Source organism: Rhea pennata, chromosome 9 (assembly GCF_028389875.1).
Source record: "Rhea pennata isolate bPtePen1 chromosome 9, bPtePen1.pri, whole genome shotgun sequence".
NCBI lineage: Eukaryota > Metazoa > Chordata > Aves > Rheiformes > Rheidae > Rhea > Rhea pennata.
In genome coordinates this window covers 10385578-10406188 of record NC_084671.1, presented here as the reverse complement: position 1 = coordinate 10406188, position 20611 = coordinate 10385578, and the positions used below count along the sequence as shown (strand labels likewise).

The window sequence follows — 20611 nt, the reverse complement described above, 5'->3', positions numbered from 1 at the left end:
CAAAGTGTAGTAGCAGAGATTCATTTTCTTTATGCTCCTGTTAGGTAAATGGACTTCAGTGGATGGCAGACTGTATCTTAAAATGGTAGCTGATTCCCAAGCCAGTTTAATTTTCAAAGCAGATGGCTTAAATACCCTCCAGGCTTCCAGTTCAACTGAGCATTTTGGAAATCCTGGCCTGACCCTACCGAAAAGGCAGTTTGGAGCTTGTGTAAAAATCTATACCCGGGAAGCCTGATTTAAATCGCAGGAGATTTGCATTTGCAACCCTTAATCAACGTGGAGGGGAGGGGAGGGGAGGAGAAGAACCCTTAAAACCAAAGCTATTCCTGAGCATGACACATGCAAAACCTGACTGAGGCAGGGAAACTTCAGCCAAGATGTGACTGAACCCTCTGGCTGTCTGACCCAGTGGATCAACTATGCTGAGCTCTGCTGTGACTCGGGCAGCTCTCTGCATTTGGGCAGTCCTGAGCAATTTTGCCTGACAGCAAAACTTGAAAGAAAACTTTCCAGTGCTGACGGACGAGTTAGTGCCTGTTGGAGGCTTAGCCAAACTTTTGCAACTGCTCCTCCCAGATGGGCTGCTTTCCAAGGGATCAGTATATTGCATAAGATCTAGTGAGCTGCTACTTTAGAAATCTAGCTATTAGTGTTACTGGAAGAGCTGCTGGCTGTTGAATAAGACTTAAACGTAGCCCCCAAGTACCTAAACCCTGGATATATTTGGTCCCTAGACACAAGGAGTAGGTGGTCTAGAGCCTGGGAAGTGGGAGAGTACCTAGGATCCAGGTTGTGTCCAGGTATTTGGCTTGCACTTGTGATCTCTTGCTGCTTTGACATCAGTCATACCAACCTGTGACTTCAGCTGTGTGAGTTATTGGAATTGACCATCATCTTTTTTTTTTTTTTTTTGGCTCACACCTTTAACACTGCCAAGCAAAATTAAACTTTCTCTATCTTTAAGTCTTTAAGCCCTGTTGTTCCCTACACATATTCCTCCTGCAGTGCTTCAGCTGCTTTGTTGCCACAGCCCTATTTTCACTGTTTAAAACAAGGAGCCAGGCTGCACTGGCAGCGAAAGAGTCCATCACTGTATCCAGTGATACGTGAGTTTGTTTTAAGGGCTTGGGAAATATGTAATAGGAGCAACTACAAATACTTCATATCCTGGGACACTAGGGAATCAGCACACACAAATGTGAGCAATGGTCCCATTGCTGTGCCTTGCACTCCCCTGATACAAATTGCATGCCATCTCCTGCTTTTCTTTCCTTTCCATATTCTCCATATACTTCTCTCCTATCACCCAGGGTCTTCCTGTTCCTGTGTCCCTGGCCCATAAGAGAAGAGGAAAAGTTGAGCAAGAAGCTGGAGTGGAAAATAAGGAAAGTGTCCAGGATAAGAAGGAAAGTGGTGCTGTGATTCCATTGGGAAACCAGTTAGGAGGTCAAGCAGGTCTTCCACTTAAGTCTTGCCTTTCCCCAGACAGCCAAACCAAATGCTCCTGCTAATTGTTTCCGCCTTTTATTCCCTTAGTTACTGTTTTGCATATATCTGTGTCAACAGAAAAGATTTAGTAGCTTATTGATAACTTCCTGCAACCATACATCAAAATCAGCAGTCAGTATGCCCCTCTGCATGCACGTATACCACAGTGGGTTGGGAATAGGGTGCAGCATGGGCCTTTGACACTGTGAATTTGCAGAGGTGGAGAGCAGAAAGGAGCCCTTGAGGGAAACCTGTGGAGCTGATTGGTAATATCATGTGTTGTATTTGTGGGCGCTGTCTCGGGGAAGCTCAGGTCCGTGTCAGGAGATGGTATGCAAAATCCAGCAGGGTTTTCTCTACCGGCAAAACTCTGGGGCTGGCTGTGACAGCATGGCCTAGTGTCTGATCATGTGAAGAGCAGTGATCCCCAAGAAGATCCATGGGAGGCTGTTGGAAGCTCCCTTGAGGGCAGGGGCCAGGAGCCTGCTATGAGTCAGAGGCCTCTGCTTCTGCCAGCTGAACTTCCAGATCTTGCTGCTGCTGCTTGCAAGGGCCACTGCCACCAGCTGCTCTTTCCTTGGCCTGGCTCCAGTATTTGGAGCTGCCAGAAGGTATTGGAAGTGGCTGGGTTGTTTGAAGAGTGCTGTAGGGTGGCATCTAATGGGAGCCTGGAGGAGCTGCGAGTCAGCAAGACAGATGCCTGTGTGTTGCATGAAGACAGTTGCTGGGCCTGGCCATGTTCCTGGTACCTGTTTTTCACTGTGTCTTTGTTCCTGCCTCTGACTGCGCTGAACTGGAGTTATTTCTCGCTCCTCCGGTGGGGCCCTCGAGCTCAGCTCATGCCTCACATTGCCCTGGCTTCTTGTCAAGCTCCACTGCTCCAGGCAGCCCTTGGCCCCCTTATCTTACTGCACAGAGGCTGCTGAATAGAACAGACGTGCCCCAACTGGCCGTCACATAACCCTCTTCTTAGCTTTGGGCTGTGTTCACGCCACTTGCTTTGCTCAGCTCAGTGCTTTTTTTTTTTCCCTCTCTCTCTTTCCCTCCTGCTGCCCTCGCTTTCTACTTGAAATGTCTCTTTTTTTCCCCCTCCCAAGGAATATTCTTTCTTCTGCCCCTCAGCAGAGGTGCTGGGCCTTCTGTGCCCCTCTGGCTTGCTTATGAGAGATTGTAAAATTTTCTGATCAACGTTTAGGCTCTTTTCACTGGTGATGCCCAGGAGTACAGGGGTTAAGCACAGTCTCAGCAAAAACAAAGACCGTAGAGAACCTTCTGGGGCAAATTCAATGCACTGAGTCCTTATGACTGTGGAACTGACTGAAGACTGTTCGTGCTGGTTTTTAATCCCTACCCACTCCTCTGCCAAGGCATTCAGGAGCCAGTTAAAGCATTTTGTGGAGTAGGAAGAAAAATTGTTTGTGACTCCCTAGTCACAAACTAGGGAGGTGAGGGTGGTGGCCCAGAGAAAAAAAAGGGGGGAAAGGTGTGGGGGGGGCTCCAGCTTGTCAGTTCAGGTTCTGCAGAAATTTGCATAGAGACTTGAACACAGCAAATGCTGCAATGAATCTTGTTTTAGTGTCACCAAAAAAATAGCATTAATGTTTAGAGATATGCAGGACTGCTTTGTCAGAAAAAGTGAGCTTTCCACACTCCTTTAGTGTATAAGGAGTTTCCATCTACTGTTGTTAGTTTGCTAAATAAATGGATATAATATTGTTTTTCCTTGTAATCCTACTACTGCTTCAAGTTCAGGCATAGGTGAGAACAGCGTGTTCCTGCTAACATCTGTGTTGTTACTTGCCACCCATCATTTTGGAGATACCAGCTTTCTCCCTGCCATAATACTTAACAATTTCTGATTTACGAAACTTCACCCTAACTTGAAAGTATGTCAGGAACTGAGGATTTCCTATCTTTATTTGAAATACAACTGTCTTCAGGAATTTTCTGAGCTCTCTTCTGTAGAAGGTAAATGTTGCCTCCACCTTGGAGAATGAGATAGACCCCAAGAGAGGTTAAGGCTGCATGGCCCTTAGTCAGAGGCGAGGAGCTCGTGGATCTTAGCTAAATGCTCAGACTGCAGCTGCTCCTGTCTGGTCCTGTTAGATTTGTTGCCAGTGGTGAAGGGAAGAAGGCAACGTTCAATGTGCTTGCATACGTTCCTCAGATGGCTTAGTAGAGGAGATGATTCCACGATAAAAGTAACCCCGTAGATACCTGCAGTGCCTCCTCAGCCTACTTCATCAGACTTGAGGAGAAGAGGCCAGAGGAAGAGGAGGTACACATACAAATGCAGGCTTTAAAAAAAGGGTAACCACAGATGAACTATGGGGTGCTTGAAGCAGGGGAATCTTGCAGATCTTTATCTAATCATTCAAGCGCAACTATTACTGCTTTAAACAAGAATATTCTATGCTACTACATTTCTGTCTCTTAAAGAGTTGATTACTTTTATAATGGGTGTACCTGAAATATGAGAATGAGTGGCACCCACAAACTATGTAAGTGTATGCAAGATAACATGTATGAGATACCTTGATGCATATTGCTTTCAGCAAAAAATAAAGACCAAGCAGAGAAGCTATTTAGTTTTCTGGGCTGTTACTGTTCATGCCCAGAAGATGTCACTAAGCATCTACAACAAACCATCCTAACTGGGTACCTGCTGGCGGGTGCTCCTGGTCTCCAGATTGCCGCAAAGAGCCTGGGCCAGGGGAAAGTCTGACCAGGTTTGTGTGACAGCATGTTCTAGGTCACTGCTGAGTGCAGTGCAGCTGCAGTGTCCTGAGAGCAGGCTGCTGGGCAGCAGCATTTGCCTTCATTCCAGGTCAGTGTGGAGACTGTGGTCCCTACTCACTACTTGAAATCTAATTCAGTGCAGTATAAATGGTGATATTTCTTCCTTGCACTTTGGAAGAGAGCCTCTTGCGTCTCTGCAGGCCTGTTTTCTGCCCAGGAGGATGAGTATATTGGATGATCTAACACAATGGGTCATTTCCAGATGTAATTAAAGCAATCTTACAGCTCCAGAAAGGAGAAAAGGGGTCAAAAAGCTGGTGTCCAGAAAAGGTACCATATTGCCAGATGTCAAGAAGGAGAAGTTGTTTTTATGCAGAATTTTCAGGGAGGTTTCCTTGGACTGAATAAAGAAAGTTGTTTTAATAGTAAAGCAAGAAGCTGTTTTGGCTGGACAGTGACAGCAAAATTGAATCACTGGCTAGTTCTCCCAAAGAATTAGGAATGGGGTTCATAACTGCTGTCAAGCCTTATAGTGCTGTGGAAACCGATGGTCTCTTTTTTGTAAGGGGTTGTGGGGATAAAGTAAGGGTTGGTGAGTTGAGAGCGGAGGCAAGCAGTGTAGTGGGGAAGGAGGGAGGATACTCACGCTGGCTATTTTCTAGAGCACTCGCCAAACATTGTCAGCATCCAACCTCTCTATGGCTGAACAACACAGAAGTGGCTTTAAATAATCTAGCTGACTCTGGGAGGGGTTGGACAGAGGCTGGACCAGGACTAGCAAGGGACTGTCCACTCTACATAGAAAGACTAGGAATACTGCAGCACCTTTTTGCAATTGCCACCAAACCAGGAACAGGTGGAGCTGCTCTGTGGCATCAGCTATGTTTACTAGTGGGGAAATGCAGAGGTTTATGGGAGCAGCCTGAAAACAGGTTTGGTTTATTTATGGGGATTTAAAGGGTACTTCCAAGGAATCAGGGCTCATATTTTTTTTCTGAGGCTCTGCTTTCTCCTTATTTCCCTGAAGGGATAATTTATTGGATGTTTCCCTTGAGGAAAGTCATTTTCTTTGTCTTTCTCACTGCTTCCCCTTCAGAAAGGGGAAACGGAGCATTGCCCTTCTTTGGATAAAACTCTCCACGGGAGGAGAAAGGGCTAAGTAAAACTGTGTGTGCTGCAGGGCTGGACCCAGTGTTGGATTTGCCCTGGAAATCATCAGCCTTGTGAAAACAATTGTAAAAAGCAGGTTTACACAGACATTGCAGGGGGAGGAGAAAGACTCAGTGAAAAACAATAATATGCCTTTAATGCTCTGTCTGATCTGCAATAAGCAGATTTTTTTTGTCTTATGTCTTTATATACTGCTGTGTCATTAGTCTGCTCTGAGGCTGAGTTGGTGAGAAAACTCCTAATAACTTAAGTGTGGTTGGGTGATGTCCAGAACCAATGTAGGATTGATCCTGCAAGCAAACAGGATTTGTGCTTTGTATTACAACATCGCCTAGAGTCAAGTATTGTGTCAGGAGAACTGTAAAGGCTGCTGGGTTACAAAGGACTTGGCTCCATGCTTCTATGTCTGCTGGAGTTTGAATACTGCTGTTTGTATCAGGGAGTCCCTCAGGCAAGCACAAATCTCTTCTTGACTTTGTTGCTTATGATCTTCCTGCCCTTTTAAATGGAGGTTTGATGCAAAAAAATAAGAAGATAGTGAAACTCATTGGTTAAATGCTCCCTGTGTTTTGGCTACAGTTTTGTTAGGGAAAGGCCCAAGGCTGGATTGGTCCTAAGCCTGTGTTATATCTGTATATTCAAAACTTGTATACTCTGTCACTGCATTTCCTTCAGTGTCTAGAAACTCAAGGAATCAAGGCCTCGTTGTGTCAGGTGCTGTACAAGTATATGGGAAAACGCTGTAATCTTATCACAAGCAACTACCTGGGAATGGGAAATGAAGGCTCTAACAAAACGTTTAATTAAAATTATGCAGATAGTTCTTGAAAAAGCTGAGAATAGGTAAGAGAGGCTAGATTCTCACCTGGAATGAACTGATGTGATGAAGGTAGAGTAAGTTGTAATATCAACTGGGAAGTTAATTGCAGAGCTCCTTTAATCCATATATAGTAGATCTAGGTGCTTCTCAATAATGGATGTACCAGTGTTTCACATTGCACTGGGTACTGGCCAATCTGACCCAAGGCATAAAATCACCCTCTAATCTCTTGACACGTCTTTCTTTTGCAGGAGGAAGAGGGAAGGATGGGGCACCTATTATAACCTTCCCAGAATATGCAGGATTCAGTGACATACCTGACGAGGATTTTCTGAACGTGGTCACATATCTAACCAGCATTCCCAGGTGAGATTAATTACAAAAGCCTTTTTTTTTTTTTTTTTTTTTTTTAATATTCTCTCCTAGAGAGCTTTCCTTCCTACTTCTAGCAGTGCTAGGAAACTTCCCCATGTGCAGGACACTCTAGGAACCACTTACATCTTCTGTAAGGAACAGAATACCTCAAACAGGGCAGGCTTTCTGTTCAGCACTTGGACTGAGTGGAAGAAAAGTGTAGATTTGAAGAGCAACAGGTAACATAGTAAATAAGAGGGTCGTTTGTAACAAAATCTTGTGGGGCGTTGCCTGTAAGAAATGAAGGGCTGCAGCTGGAAAGAACCACACTTCTAATGGTTTTAATGGTCTGAGTGTATCTTTCTGTGTAAGGAGAAGGAAGACCCTACATTTGAACAAAAGGGCACTGTAAAAAGGCAAAGTAATATAGTGTAAATTGATCTCATGTCTTTGCCCTTCTGAAGAAGGGGAAATTGCTCATACTTCCTAAGGAATGTGCAAAGCTCTGAGCAGACAGACTAATGTTGCTTTTGGATGTATCTGTTTTATTAAATACCCTAATGGTAGTGAGTAGCACCTCAGTGGAGGAGCAAAGACAAAATGTTGGCCTTGCTGGCATGAGGATGGATGGTTGCCCACCTGACAGGAGATGTTGGTCATTATCAGTGGTAGAATGTTGGCTGTGAGTTTTCATTAATATTGTCATATTCTTGTAGTCAGTTAAATCTGTCTCATCACACTGGATGAAAGAAAAATCACAGAGCTGTTGCTCTCATGGAACAACTACCAGTGAGTCAGTGAAGTGGGGTGGTGCTTTGTTTACTGGGAGATTGCTGCACAGCTAGGATGTTTTCCTTGCTGTTTGCCTGCAGCTCTGCTACAGGAGTGAAACACTCACTTCCACTGCTCTGAGGAAATGCACTGAGGCATAGCTGCTGAATTACTTTCTGTTTATCCAGAGAGAGAGCTTAATATTTTTTCAGCCTCCTGGTCTTGTCTCTGAACCATGGCTATTTGTGCTAGCTAGAAGCACAGCAGGGATTTATTATTTCCTGTGGTCTTGTGTATAAAGGTGCTTAGAGGGTGATGAGGGGAAAACGTGCCTCCTCCAAGTTTAAGTAAGAAGTTTTCCAACTCCACCTACATGTATTCCCCATCAGGAGCTGCCAAAATAAGCTGAGAGGAACCACACACTGAGCTTAACAGCTTCATTGTTTCACTCTGCTCTGTAGGACCGTTGTTCTGCAAGGCGATACTCCTTCTGTATTTCTTCATTAACTTCTGGACTAGGAGAATAACTAGCTTCAGGGTTAATAAAACAGCAATTGTAGCTGAGAAAAACGCAAAACTAGTTTTTCAGTTCTTTATACTTGCTGTCTTGGTGGGTGATCTCTGGTAATGTTAACAGGTATTGGAGAACTAGCATGTTACATTCTTAGCATGATAAATAGAAGTGTTATAAATGGATTCAAAAGAAATTAGATAAATTAACAGAAAATGGATTCATCAAGGGCAGCTGAATACAATGGCTGAGATGCAAGCTCTGGTTGAAGAAGTCCATGTCTAGTTTAATTTTAGGACTTGGGAGAACGAACTAAGAGCAAGATTGCCCTTCTCACTTTCCTTCTGCTCTTGCCTCAGCATCCACTGCCTACTGCTAGTAGAGAGAGGGTATTGAGCTAGATGGACCTTTGCTTTGATTCAGTATGTCAGTTCTGTTTCCTCTTCCCCTGAGGAATCCCAGAGCAGTGTTCAAGGAATGGTGAAATAAATCTCAGAACTTTATTTGTAGGTCAAGAAAGCTATAGTATGCCTATTTTATAGATTGAGATGTATTTATGTAATATTTTACACTAAAGACACGATGACCAAAACCTGTGTTGAACAAGTGGCTACTCAACTTGATTTAAATGACCTGTTCAAGAACAGGTTGGGATTTGAACCTGCATTTTCTGCTCCCTAGCACATTGGTTTGATTCTTAGATTCAATCATAGATCACACCACAGGGATGAGAGTTGTCCAGGTAGTTTGCTAGTCCTGTTGCAGTGCTTTTGGAGAGATTGACTCTGCATCTGAGTTGCTATTTGGAGCTTGCCAGCCTTCATGCAGAAGACAAGTGTTAAAGACATTCATTTAGAAGAGGAAGAACCTGAGCAGCAAGCCTTGGTTGTGTGATTTATGACATAATCGTATGAAGTAAAAACTCCCAGTGGCATAAGTATTGACACTGTTTTGATACACTCAAGCCTTGTTAATCTGCAATTAGCTGATCTGTGCGCAGAGAGTGTCTTTCCTACATCTTAACAAGCAGTAATGGGGCTATATTTGTTGCTTACATTGTAGAGTACTGCTTAGGAGTTTACTATAACAGCTTTCCTGTACACACATAATTCACTGCTAGTAGTTCACCTGTTATTTTATTCTTAGGGAGTCTGTGCAAGTATCAAAGTGACTAAGAGAGAATAGTCTTTTAGATTGTGGAGTTATACAGGGTATTGCCATGAATCAGGTAAGATGAAGTATAGTTTGAAAAGCAGTTCATCCTGCTTATCATGGAAAATATTTCCTTGTTTATAACTCAATGAACTGGAGAAATCAGTAACATTTTTCAGGTAGATGTAGAGAGAACCATCTGTCTTTTCTAGTGTCTTGTTTCTTTGTATCCTGTAAAATAAAATTCATATTAGTTGCGTAGATAAGGTCTGTGAACACAGATAACTTTTTTCAGTGAGTTAGTAACTTGCTACATCCCTCTGGAGTGACTGGTCTTCTGTGCATAAGCCCATACGATAAAATATTGGAAAGATAAAGGTAGATATCAGTTGTTGTTATTTAGATGTACAGGCATGGCACTTCATCTTTGAAGCTACTCAGTACATTTACTTTATCGACTCACATAACACAATGTTTTTTGGTGGGCTGTAAGCAAGTCTTGGACTTCTGGCCTTTAAAATATAAACTGCTTTCTAAGATGGAAGATCAGTCTAATGAGACTTTTGCAATCAGATTAGTTTTCTGTCTGTTCCAGGCCCTGCTCATGAGTGCTGCACCAAGTGGACCTACATACACACATGCTCACAAGCACTAGGTAGTGTGGGTGTATGCGAATGCATACACCTATGCAAACACATACACCTGTGCATAGCACCTGCACTAGATAGCTGTAGAAAGCTCTGTTTATTTGCTTTATTCCACAACTACAATTGTCTTCTCTTCCAGCTGAAAAGGGTCAACTGCTTGGATAAGCAGCTGTCTTTCCTTCCTTCCTGAAGAGGTCAGGAAATCTGGCACTCACTGACCTCAAATCAGTACTCAAGAGCTAACCTGCATTCAGACCTGAGGATGGATCAGCTTGGGTGATTGTGCACCCTTCATTCAGGGAAAGGGAATCTCTCTGCTAGCCTATGTAGACATAGCCAAACATGTCTGAATTTGATTTGGAGGCAAGCTTGATGTTTACCTGCTATACAGAATTTTCTTCAAATCTCTCTTTTTAAAGAACTGGATCCTAATGCAGGTAGGGATATTATAGTGCTGACTCTGAGAAAACACTGATAGAGCATGTTTGTTTTTAAACAAACCTGCGCACGCACACACGCAAGTGGGGTTTCTCAGCTGTTCCTCTGCCTGCACCAATGCTGCCGTTTTGGCTAAGCTTCTGCTTCCCACAGCTGATTGCCTGCACTCATCCCTCAGTGCCAAGTGACACTCAGACCTTGGCGTGGCCTTTCCTTTCGGCATGTGGGCTGAAACAGGATCACTTGCTGATGCTCTCTCTGTTTTCCTGGCTAAATTTAGGCCTTAAATCAGCCCTGTCTAATTAAAAAGAAAAAAGCATACAAACACTGTTGGCCCATCTCAGTGAAGACAGGTGATACTGTGCTGAGCGTCAAGATGAAACACGGGGAATAGCATTGCAGAAGGCTGAGATATAACTTTGTATCAAGGTTATAACTCCATTTCCATCTTTATGTTGTCCAAAGATACTTCCATTGTCAAACCACTCCTTGTGTTGAATCCATCAACCTAACCTGGGGCGGCCAAGATATACTGAACTGTATCTTTGAGTAATTTCTTTGCTCCTTGACTTTGCACAGTCTGCCAGAGTGATTTTGAGCGATGTAGATATTCCCTCACGTTTCTTTTTCTGTGCTCTACTCTGTTGCTCTACTTTTCAGCAGCATGTGGTTTTATTGTCTTCCCTTCCCCCTCTTTTCCTCCTTCAGATCATGCAGACCTTTAACTGTATTCTCCTTTTTCCACTCACTTCATTTCATCCAATGTAATAAGTCCAATATTTTAAGTTGTATATGCTGCAATAACTAGCTAAATTGTTTGCTTAATGGCCCAGTTCTAATTTTACCCTGACAAATCTTTCTCAAATCTCAGACCTTGTCTCCTTCTTCATTCTCTTCCACATCTGGGATTGTACCTGCATTATATGGGTCTTCATATTTTGCTTCCTCTGTCTCTTTAACTGGCCTGCAGCACTGTGTAAACCACAGTGGCTACTGAAGAGCAGTGTTGCTATTTCCATATGTTCCTTCTTCCCAGCTCTCCCTGCCCCCATGACTGTTCTTGCCAAGCTTAATTTCATGAGAAAATTCCTTTGCTTTGTTCCTCCTGCATTTTCTTTCTATATCTGTCTTTCTCAAGCTCTTGTTCCCGTTATCTATGAATTTAATTTTTGTTGTTGCATCTGATGCTATTGTGCTCTTATAAATCCGCATGGCAGAAGAACACAGGAGAAAACAAACTGCTAGATTGTGGGCACGTACTTGTAAAAACATCCAAGGTCCACCTTTTAAGTGACTTCTGCCCTCTATATTTTAGGATCTTTTAGAAATGGGGCTTAGAGTTAGTTCTGAGGCACATAGGCAAGTTTTAATTGGCACAAGTACTTTTGTGTTTGTTTGAATCGTGGTGGTGCATGTTGCTTTTCGGATGCTGTGATGGCAGTTACTTGCTTTGCAGTTTACTCGTGAAAGTGTAAATGTAAGAATCTGAATTCTTTTTGGCCTCTGAATTTCCATGTGAACTCCTTTTACAAAGCCTTCAGTCAGTCTCAAACCAGGAAGATGTGCAAAACAAGGCAATTTCTGTTTGCAGGCAGCTTGTGTGAATATGGGACTTGTGGATAGAGTTATTTGTGGTTTTTATGCACCATAAATTTTTACTAAGAACACATTTTTCTCTATTTTATTAATCTGATATTGGTTGAGTAATGTTTTTCTTTAGACCAACACCAGCGTTTTGGTAACTTCAGCTAACATGCTTACTTTGTCAGTCATTTTGTTATAAATCACCGGTTTCGATGGAGTTGCACTGGATTTGAACCTGATTCTGTGTGTGCAATTAATGTCTGGGAGTTTTTGGGTGAATCTAAGCTGTGAAAACAGGATTAGATGCTGACTACAGTAATATATTCCTAAGTGAGACATACATCTTGTAGCTACCTGCTTCTCTGGTCATTTGAGGAACTGCTGGAGGCAGAGCTAACCTCCACTGAGCCTGCTCCATGGAGATGGAGGTGCTTGAGCCTGTGCTTAAGCACGAGGCCAGCCAGGGTGCGGGGAGTGATTTGGGGAGCACAGGTTTGTGACAACTGTTAGTGCTATGAATATCAGATATTTGAAAAATTATTCTGGATTGGTCTTGAGCGGTGGGTAGTTTGTAGGAGAGTTTTCAAGTATTCGTGAGTACAATCCTGTCTTTAGCAAACCAAGTTTCTATGGGCAACATGTTTGGTCAGCAGTGAGTGTTTACTGTATGGTCTCCTATTCCCTAGGCCCAGGGTCTGTGTGCAGCCCACATCAGCCTGTTTTCTGAAGTGTGTTTCCATCTCACAAGTTCTCAAGGGCTTTTGGTAATGTGAGTGAGAGAATTCAAAGTGCTGTTCAGTTTGTGGCTCTGGCGTATTTGCTTGTGTCGACGAGCGAGTCTCAGCAGTGCTTCCTGATGTCAGGAGCAATGTGGTCTTAGTGCTACAGCAAGTTAGAGGATTTCTCCCCACCTCACCTTGTAGAGCCTGTGGTGGTTTGGATTTTTTGCCTTTTGGGGTGGTGGTTGTATTAGCTGGAGAGCTGGGGGCTGCAGTTCCCAAGGTCAGAGGTAAATGGAGTAACTGGAGCTGCTGTTGTGGGTACAGGGACTGGCAGTGCACTTTGCGTGGGCTGATGCAACCCTGGTGCTGAGAACTGGGGTTCACAGCACACCAAGCTTGTGCTTGGGGTGGAGTGGGATGCTGTGCTGGGGGGTATTGAATGGGAAGGGAGAAGGGAACCTTTCCTTTCTGCCCTGATTTCTAAAACACATTTGTTCTCTAAAATTTCTTGCAGTTGTTTCCTTTCCACAGTGACCTGAATGTTTCTCTGCAGATTACTAAACAAAGGAGAAAAACGTTCAAATCACACACGCAAAAGAGGAAAATGGCACATCGTTTTCCCCTAGGTCAAGCAGGGAGTTATGTGTAGGTTGATAGTGCCAGCTGTCTCTGCTTCTCTGTGTAGTGTGGGATCTTTTCTTGCAACTTTCCCTTAAACATGCAAGGCCTAGATTTGTTTTGATTCCCTAAATTCTCAGTAAGCTTACACCAGCCTTTGCTGTTTCCGTCGGAGGCTTTCAGTTCCAGGTTGTTGATCGTGATCCTGCCGAACTTCGGCAGATGCTCAGAGCTGGTATGGCTGGTGGGTTATTGACAAAAGTTTGAAGTTCAAATCCAGACCCTCACAGAAATGACCCTTAAAATAGGATTTGCCTGGGCTGCTTCATGACCCCCTTTGGGCACAGTATGGTTTTACAGAGGAGGGCAAAATGTTATCTTATGCTCTCCAGTGATGAAAACAGCAATTCTGCCTGCTGCTTGTATGGACAATGGGAAAGGGATCAATGTTTTATACAGCTTCTCTTGCTCTTCATCTGTGCAAAGACCAAGAGGTAACTAGGTGTTCGATTGCAGTTTTTTGTTTGATCATAACATGTATACTTTTTCTGCCTGGCTCAGATTTGTCCAAAGCTGATGGAGCTATCTTGCTATAAAGAAGTTTTGGGAGTTTTTCCTCTAAGTTTGCTTAGCTTTGAAGACTACTCTCCAGCTCTGAGCCCTCATAGAGGGCTGGGAGAAGAGCAGTCCCCCTGGAGCCCTGCGCAGCAGTGGGATTTTTGGGAGAGGAAGGGGAGGAGATATCTGTGAGGTCTATGTAGACAGGATGGAGCATCAAATCAGTGCCTCATAAAGACCCTTGAAAAGTACAGGGAAGGAACAGAAACCATTATTCTAGTCAATATGTTAAGACAGAACTTCTGAATGGGTTTCAGCCTTGGGACTAGTGTGTGGCTTAGCAGCATATATCTCTGAACTCTTAAACTCCTGCCTTGTCCTCCAAAATGACTAGGGTGTTGTGTGCAAAGGGAAGGTAGCAATAGTGAGGAGATCCGATCTGCCCCTGGAGCTAAGTGCCCTTTCAGGTGTCAGCAGAACATTGAAGCAGGGTGTCTAATAACTTGAGTTACATTGCAGAGCAAGCAAGATCTGAGGTTTCTCCCTTCGATACAGCACAGTGTAATTTGTGATCCTGAACTATTCATATCACCTAGATTTGGCAGCAAATAGCATAGCAGCTGAGTGATTTAGCAGATAAAATATTCATGTTTTGTGGAAGCTGCTAGCCTTATGCTGGAAAGAGGAAAATTTGCTGCCTTTCCTGTTCATGTGAATTTCTGCCAAATGTTCATTCTTTCCACTGTACGTTGCATTTTCATAATGGGCTTAGAGGGTGATCTGATGGAGGCTGTGTTTTGCTGCAATACGCTTCCTTAGAATGGGAGTATCTTCATGTAACCCAGCATACTTATTTCATGTTTTGCAGTCTTGAGGCTGCCAGCATCGGATTCATCATCATCATAGACAGACGACGGGACAAATGGAGTGCAGTCAAGGCATCCCTGACGCGAATAGCAGTAAGTGCCTACCTTTGTGTTTTATCTTCTAGAAATTAAAATTATCTACTGAATTTTCAGCACAGGATGTAGTCTCGTGAGCTCACTTTTAGCTCCTTTATTTTTTTTTGTTGATGCAGTTTCTCTCTAACCATGAGTGTTAACTAGGAGATGGAGGAAGCTGCAGTAACAGATTGCCAACCTTGTTTACTCACGAATTAGGACAGATTTCTTACTTGCCAGGCCAGATTTGTTATTTGCCAGGGTGACTGTGCTATAAATTCTAATGGTCTGGAGTGGGTTCCTGTAAGTAAGAGTGTAGCAGAGACTCCCTTCTCTGCGCCAAGTGAGGAGTGACGGCGTGGCCTGCTTGTAATAGAAAGATCCCAAGGGATTTATGTGTATGTGGCAGTAGGTGATCTGTCAAGAACTCTTAATAGCTTCTTATATCTTATTTGGGCAAGTCAGAGTTAAGAAGCTGATTTTCAGTGCTACTAAAGCAGCTGTTGTTACATGTGTATTATCTAGAATGTCTGCTGTTTAAGGAGCCCGGGATTTTATGTAGCACTCAGTATACTGCCTTTGAGATATAGGGTAGAGGAATATCCAAGGTGACTTTAAATCACCTCAGGGAATGTGGACAGAATCTGTTTTCATTCGTTGTTCTTTTTAGTTGCCCTTTCTTAGAAATAGTTCTTTTTTATGCTTTGTGAGCTTCTTTTATATGCTTTATGAGCTCAGGGAAGGACTGTGTGAGTGAACTGGGCCAAGCCTGATGAAAGTGCTGAGTGCCTATGTGTGGGAAACATAGGAGGTTAAAAAGTAGATTTTAAAAATCCTTTCCAGGATGTGAAGATAGGTCCGTTTGGGGAATCCATCTGTGCCACCTGCTTCCTTCACACAGTCAAATGTAGGTAACCAGTTTTTTGTAGGTAGCTGCTTTTGCCCTCTAGTGGCTGCAGTCTAAAAAAGGGGGAAACCTATGGGGCAGTGGTGGAAAAGAGATCTGAAGTGCTTCACATCTGGGAGCACGAAGGGAGAAGGGACTGCTGATGCAGAAGCTTCAGAGCTCTGTGCTTAATCTCTGTCAAAAAACAGCATATGACTGGGTAGTAAAATCCAGGAGCTAGTCTTTGCTCTGACTCCAGGAAATTGTGACATTTGGCGTGTATTGAATGGACCAGCTGATACAATTAACAGCTGAACAGGCCAAGGGATCAGTATGTCCTACCTGCTTTAGCCCTATTAAGAAACACTTAAGTAAAGATTCCCTGGGCCCTCCTGTATGGGAGAGTTGTGCCTTCTAATAATTTTGTATTCCTTGCAGGGAGCGTTTCCAGGAAACCTGCAGCTGGTGTTTGTCCTGCGGCCCTCTCGCTTTATCCAAAGGACAATCGCTGACATTGGCATTAAACTCTATCGAGATGACTTTAAAATGAAGGTACCGGTAAGCATGCGTTTTTTTTGTCCATGTGTACTCCTTATCTCCGTGTCTACAGTTTCTAGGTGTCAGCAGATTTCTCATAACCAGTAATCAACATTCGATTGCAAGTGGCAGCTGGGGACTTTGATCTGGATCTGCGTAGTGTATACGATGTCAGTAGAGATTCAACTGAAACCTGAAAGAGATCAAACAAGCTTTGAGATACACATGGGAACGTTTGCAGCTAGCTTCATTAACTGGATCACAGAACATATATTTGCTTTCATTTCAGTGATAGGAACATACTGGAAAGGAGCAGTGGTTTACTTAAGTTGTGTTTGTGGGATTTTACTCCCATTAGTTGCAATAATGCCAAAGAATTAAGTATCACATTTTGTTTTACAGCATTTTGATACGTGTATCCCCATACAGCTCAGTCCAGCTATAAAGTGCGACTGGGTTTAAGTACTGTCGTTTTAGCTCTTAACTCAGTGGAGCTGTTCCTCAGCTGTAGGCAGAGGTAGATCTTCTCCCTCCAGTGACAAATGCAGGTGGTTGGGCAACCGAACTGCGAAGGGCTAAGGCTGAACTCTGCACTGTTTTGTGTGTCATCCATGGGACTGTTGACAACCCGATGGTGCCCTGGTTACGTGCTTGCAGGGAATTGCCTATTTATAATAGCTTGTATGTCCCCACCCACTTAAGGTTCAAAGCTTGCTTTTTACTTCCTTTTCTATGTACTTGACATGTGCCGTGGGTTGATGAGAATGTGATTTGAAGCAGGTTATCAAACCTGAGACAATTTAAGTTTTATATTATTCTGTGAGAGCTCTTTTTGGAGCTGTTCTAACTGCATGTTTGCCTGTGGTTTCAGGGCGTTTTATAAAATTAAATGATGATTATTAATAGTATTTCATCTTGGAACAGACTCGCACTGTTCCATAATGACTTTACTAGAGTAATTTCACATCATTGTTTGGGATTTTGCTCCAGGTTTTAAATTGTTTTACAAAAGCCCCTTGGCTCTTCTCCAGTGATTACTAGACTCTGTCAATACCTAGGTTTTAAGTTCAGATGTTTAACACACTTCTTGCTTCTGCTGAAATAAGAGACAGAAGCTCATTTATTACAGTGAATACAGAAAATGAACTGTGAATATCTATTCCTACATGAATTCATATTGTGGATTAAATAGTACCATTGTCTGTAGGTTGGCAAGGGTACCTTCTCAGTACTAAAAGCAAAATTGATATAAAAATACATGTTTAATGACAAAGCAAAATCTTTTAATTTTATAGCACTTAATTTTTTAAAAAGAATTTTTTAAAATGGATGCTCCTGTATTTAATAAGCCACAGTTTGTTACCATAGCAACCACCAGACTAGCATTTGCTAGCAGTTCAGCATTTTCTGTACTTTCAGCAATTTATTTGATGACAGTGTGTCTTTTCAAATCCAAGTTTGAAACTTCCAAGTTTGGAAGGGAGGGTACTTGCAGGCAAGGATCAAGAACTGCATTAAGTATTAAATACAGACAGAAAAGTCAAGATGTGAATTTGTTTTTTTAGTCCTTTTGGACATCCAAGTTTTGAGCCACCTTGAGTATTTTCACATGGCCCTTAGAGAGCAGTCTTACAAAAAACTAGGAACCTAGTGTGCTTGCTGCTATATCTGCCTACCTTCTGCGCATGTATCTGCGGGCAGGCCGTCAGAGTTATACGTAGCCTGCCCTTATATGCCTGGTGATACCCTATGTTGCCTGGTGCTGTGTGCTAATGGTGCCTGAGGTTCCTGGGGTCTGCCATGCTCTCTTTCAGCTGCGTTTGCAGCTTACCTCAAAAAGATCATCTAGATATGCACCCACATAGCTCAGTTTTAGAGCTGCTAAAGTTATTGAGAGAGAGATCCATCTGTTCCCCTTCAAAACAGCATCATGCATGGCAAGCCTAAGAGCAGGGCCAAAGAGTGTTGTTCCTAAGGGAGATATCCTTACTGAATGAACTGTACACATCAATACCATTTTTGAATACCGGCATCATCCTTTAGTGTTGTCAGAGTGCCAAATGCACAGTACGTACATATCTGCAAACAGCTTAACGTCTTAACTGGGCCAAGGATAGGTTGCATTTTCTATCACAACTGCAAATGAATAAGGGCTAGACCAGGAACATTCGGAAGAGGTTACAAGAATATGGTGTGCATTTGGTAAGAAAACACGGAGTTATCTGAGCTATCGGAATGCAAATATGTTCAGTAAAATAGATCTGCTGACTTATATCAACATTGGATTGAATACAAACCAGAAGATCAAACAGGAGCAAGAAAGAGAGATTAAAATAATAAAACCAGACACAACACGGAAATGCAGGATTTATATAACTTACTGGTTGATAAAACCTGCTGAAGGAAATTTCTATTGGGAGAGTTATTTGAGAAATAAACAAGATATAAAAATATTGGAGGTACACAAGGGTTCACCTATTATAAAATCTGGTAATTCATAGATAGAGCTCTCATTCTGCATCTTACGTTGCTGTAGAATGGTGGTTTTTCACTCTGGCAAGGAGTGAGAGGCATGCTAGTACTTTGTAAGATCTGTTTCTTAGGCAGATGCTGTATGGCTCTCAGTGATTCTCCTGCAGAGATGCCTGTGAGAGGAGGTAGCACCATATCTGGCTATATTAATAGATTTGCTTTGTCTCTTGTGCTGAATGTATCAGGTTAAAACAAACATCTTCACAGAAGCAAAATGCATAACAGTGTGTTTCTGTAATTTCAGTGAAGTTTGGGGCATCAAAAGATTTCTGACTTGTCAGCAAACACACTGTTAAGGAAGAGCTACAAAACAATTAAGACTTAGGACTTCTCAAAGGTGCTCTGCAATTCAGAAGTAGTGCATAGACTTCACGCTTCAGGCTGAGGTTAATCCAAGATGATCTAGCTTTTTGAGTTTCTGGCTAAGATCATCACAAAGCAGCTTTTGGTTTTATGTTCAGGGAATATCTTTCCCTTTAGCTTTGACCGAGGCACTCGGTAGCTTGTTCAGCCTAGAGAAGGGAAGGCTGGGAGGGGGGCAACCTAATAACAGCTTGCCAATATCTGAGCAGGTTGCTGAGGAGGTAGAGCCAGGTTGTACATTTGCATGAGGAAAAGAGATAATGGACATAAAGTCAAACAGGAGTGGTTGCGACTCGATATAAGGAAAAACATCATGAGAATGATCAAGCAGTGTAATAGACTGCCCAGAGAAGCGATACAGTCCCAGTTCTGGGAACTTATTAAGATTCAGCTGAATAAAACCCTGAACAACCCGGTCTGATGTCATAGCTGACGCACCTTTGAGAAAGCTGGGCTATAGACCTGAGACTCCTGCCAGCCTCAATTAATCCAGGAAGATTCTGTAACAAAAATCAGCTTACAAACTTGTTCAGACTTGTTCTCAAGACTCTTCTTACAGCACTGTTTAGCTTAAAATACACATCTTCTTACCTCTAAACATCTGTGCTCATCTCATCATCCACAGAGTGTTTGCTCTGACCTTAACTCTTTCTGTTGGAATTAATGCATGCTAACAGGTATAGCCATTTGCCTTTTCCTTAAACCACAGAGCCAAGTAATACATTTGACACATTTCTTAAAGCCTAAGGTTTAAGATTTGTAGTCATTTGTGCTCAACACCTTGTTTTTCTGTTGTTGGAGTCATAGAGTATTTTCTAGCTATTAGAATGACGAAGTATATTTAAATTCATGTATGTTTTTTGCATAACCACTTGTGTCTTGTGTTGTTAGAGACAACATTTACAGAGCTAGCCAAAGAGTAATAATGCTTTCCTGACGCTTAATGCAAATCAGTTTTTGCTTTCATTTAAGTGGGTTTCATGATAAGAAGATGGTTTAAAATGAGAATGGGAATTTAGGCTGTTTTCTCCTTCTCCTCACATCATGATAAAAAAGGAAAAGCACCACTCAGTGAGCACACAGAGACATAAAACAGTGTAAGTGAAAGGAAAGTTTTGTTCCTAGTGATCTATACTTTTGTTTCACAGTAAATAACAATTACCTACAAAATATAGAGATGCTTAGATGAAATTTTAAGTGAATATTGTAAATACCATACTTCTCTTGTTGTACGTGTAAAATGGCTGCATCCTCTGCCTAGCAGGGAGCAAGATGGTATCGGTTTATGGGTAGCTCAAAAATGGCCATGTGCATGTTGAGAAGGCAAAATCTATTGGAAATAAACTGTGGCCATTATATGAATAAATACAAGATAACTTACTGCCTATAGTGGAATTGCACTTTAATTGTATATGGTAAAGGCAAATCCTAGGAGCTTAGGAAGAGTGATTGAAAGGGCTCATATTTCTCTCAGTTAATCCGTAGTGTTTGGGTTCATCATTTCAGATCATCATGTTAAATTCTGTCTCCGATCTACATGGTTATATCGACAAAAGTCAGCTGACCCGGGAGCTGGGAGGAACCCTGGAGTATGGCCACAGTCAATGGATACATCACCGAACTGTGAGTGTTGGTGGTGTTCTTACTCATGGCTGCACCTAGGAGTAACCAGATGACCACAGAGCAAACATCAAGGAATAACTTTCCAACTACATTTCAGCTTGCATATTTTACTAGGGACTAATGAAAAGGGAAAGCTATGACACAAAGGAAGAAA

The 20611-nt window shown here is 42.6% G+C and overlaps 1 protein-coding gene across 1 annotated transcript in view; it reads left to right on the top strand.

Moving 5' to 3' along the window:
- MCF2L2 (MCF.2 cell line derived transforming sequence-like 2) overlaps nt 1-20611 on the top strand; it is a 158752-nt gene that overhangs the window by 22733 nt on the left and 115408 nt on the right. Inside the window, exons 3-6 of the mRNA XM_062582661.1 lie at nt 6472-6586; nt 14444-14534; nt 15841-15960; nt 20341-20457. Of these exons, the coding sequence (XP_062438645.1) occupies nt 6472-6586; nt 14444-14534; nt 15841-15960; nt 20341-20457 (443 nt within the window). The remainder of the gene's footprint in view (nt 1-6471; nt 6587-14443; nt 14535-15840; nt 15961-20340; nt 20458-20611) is intronic.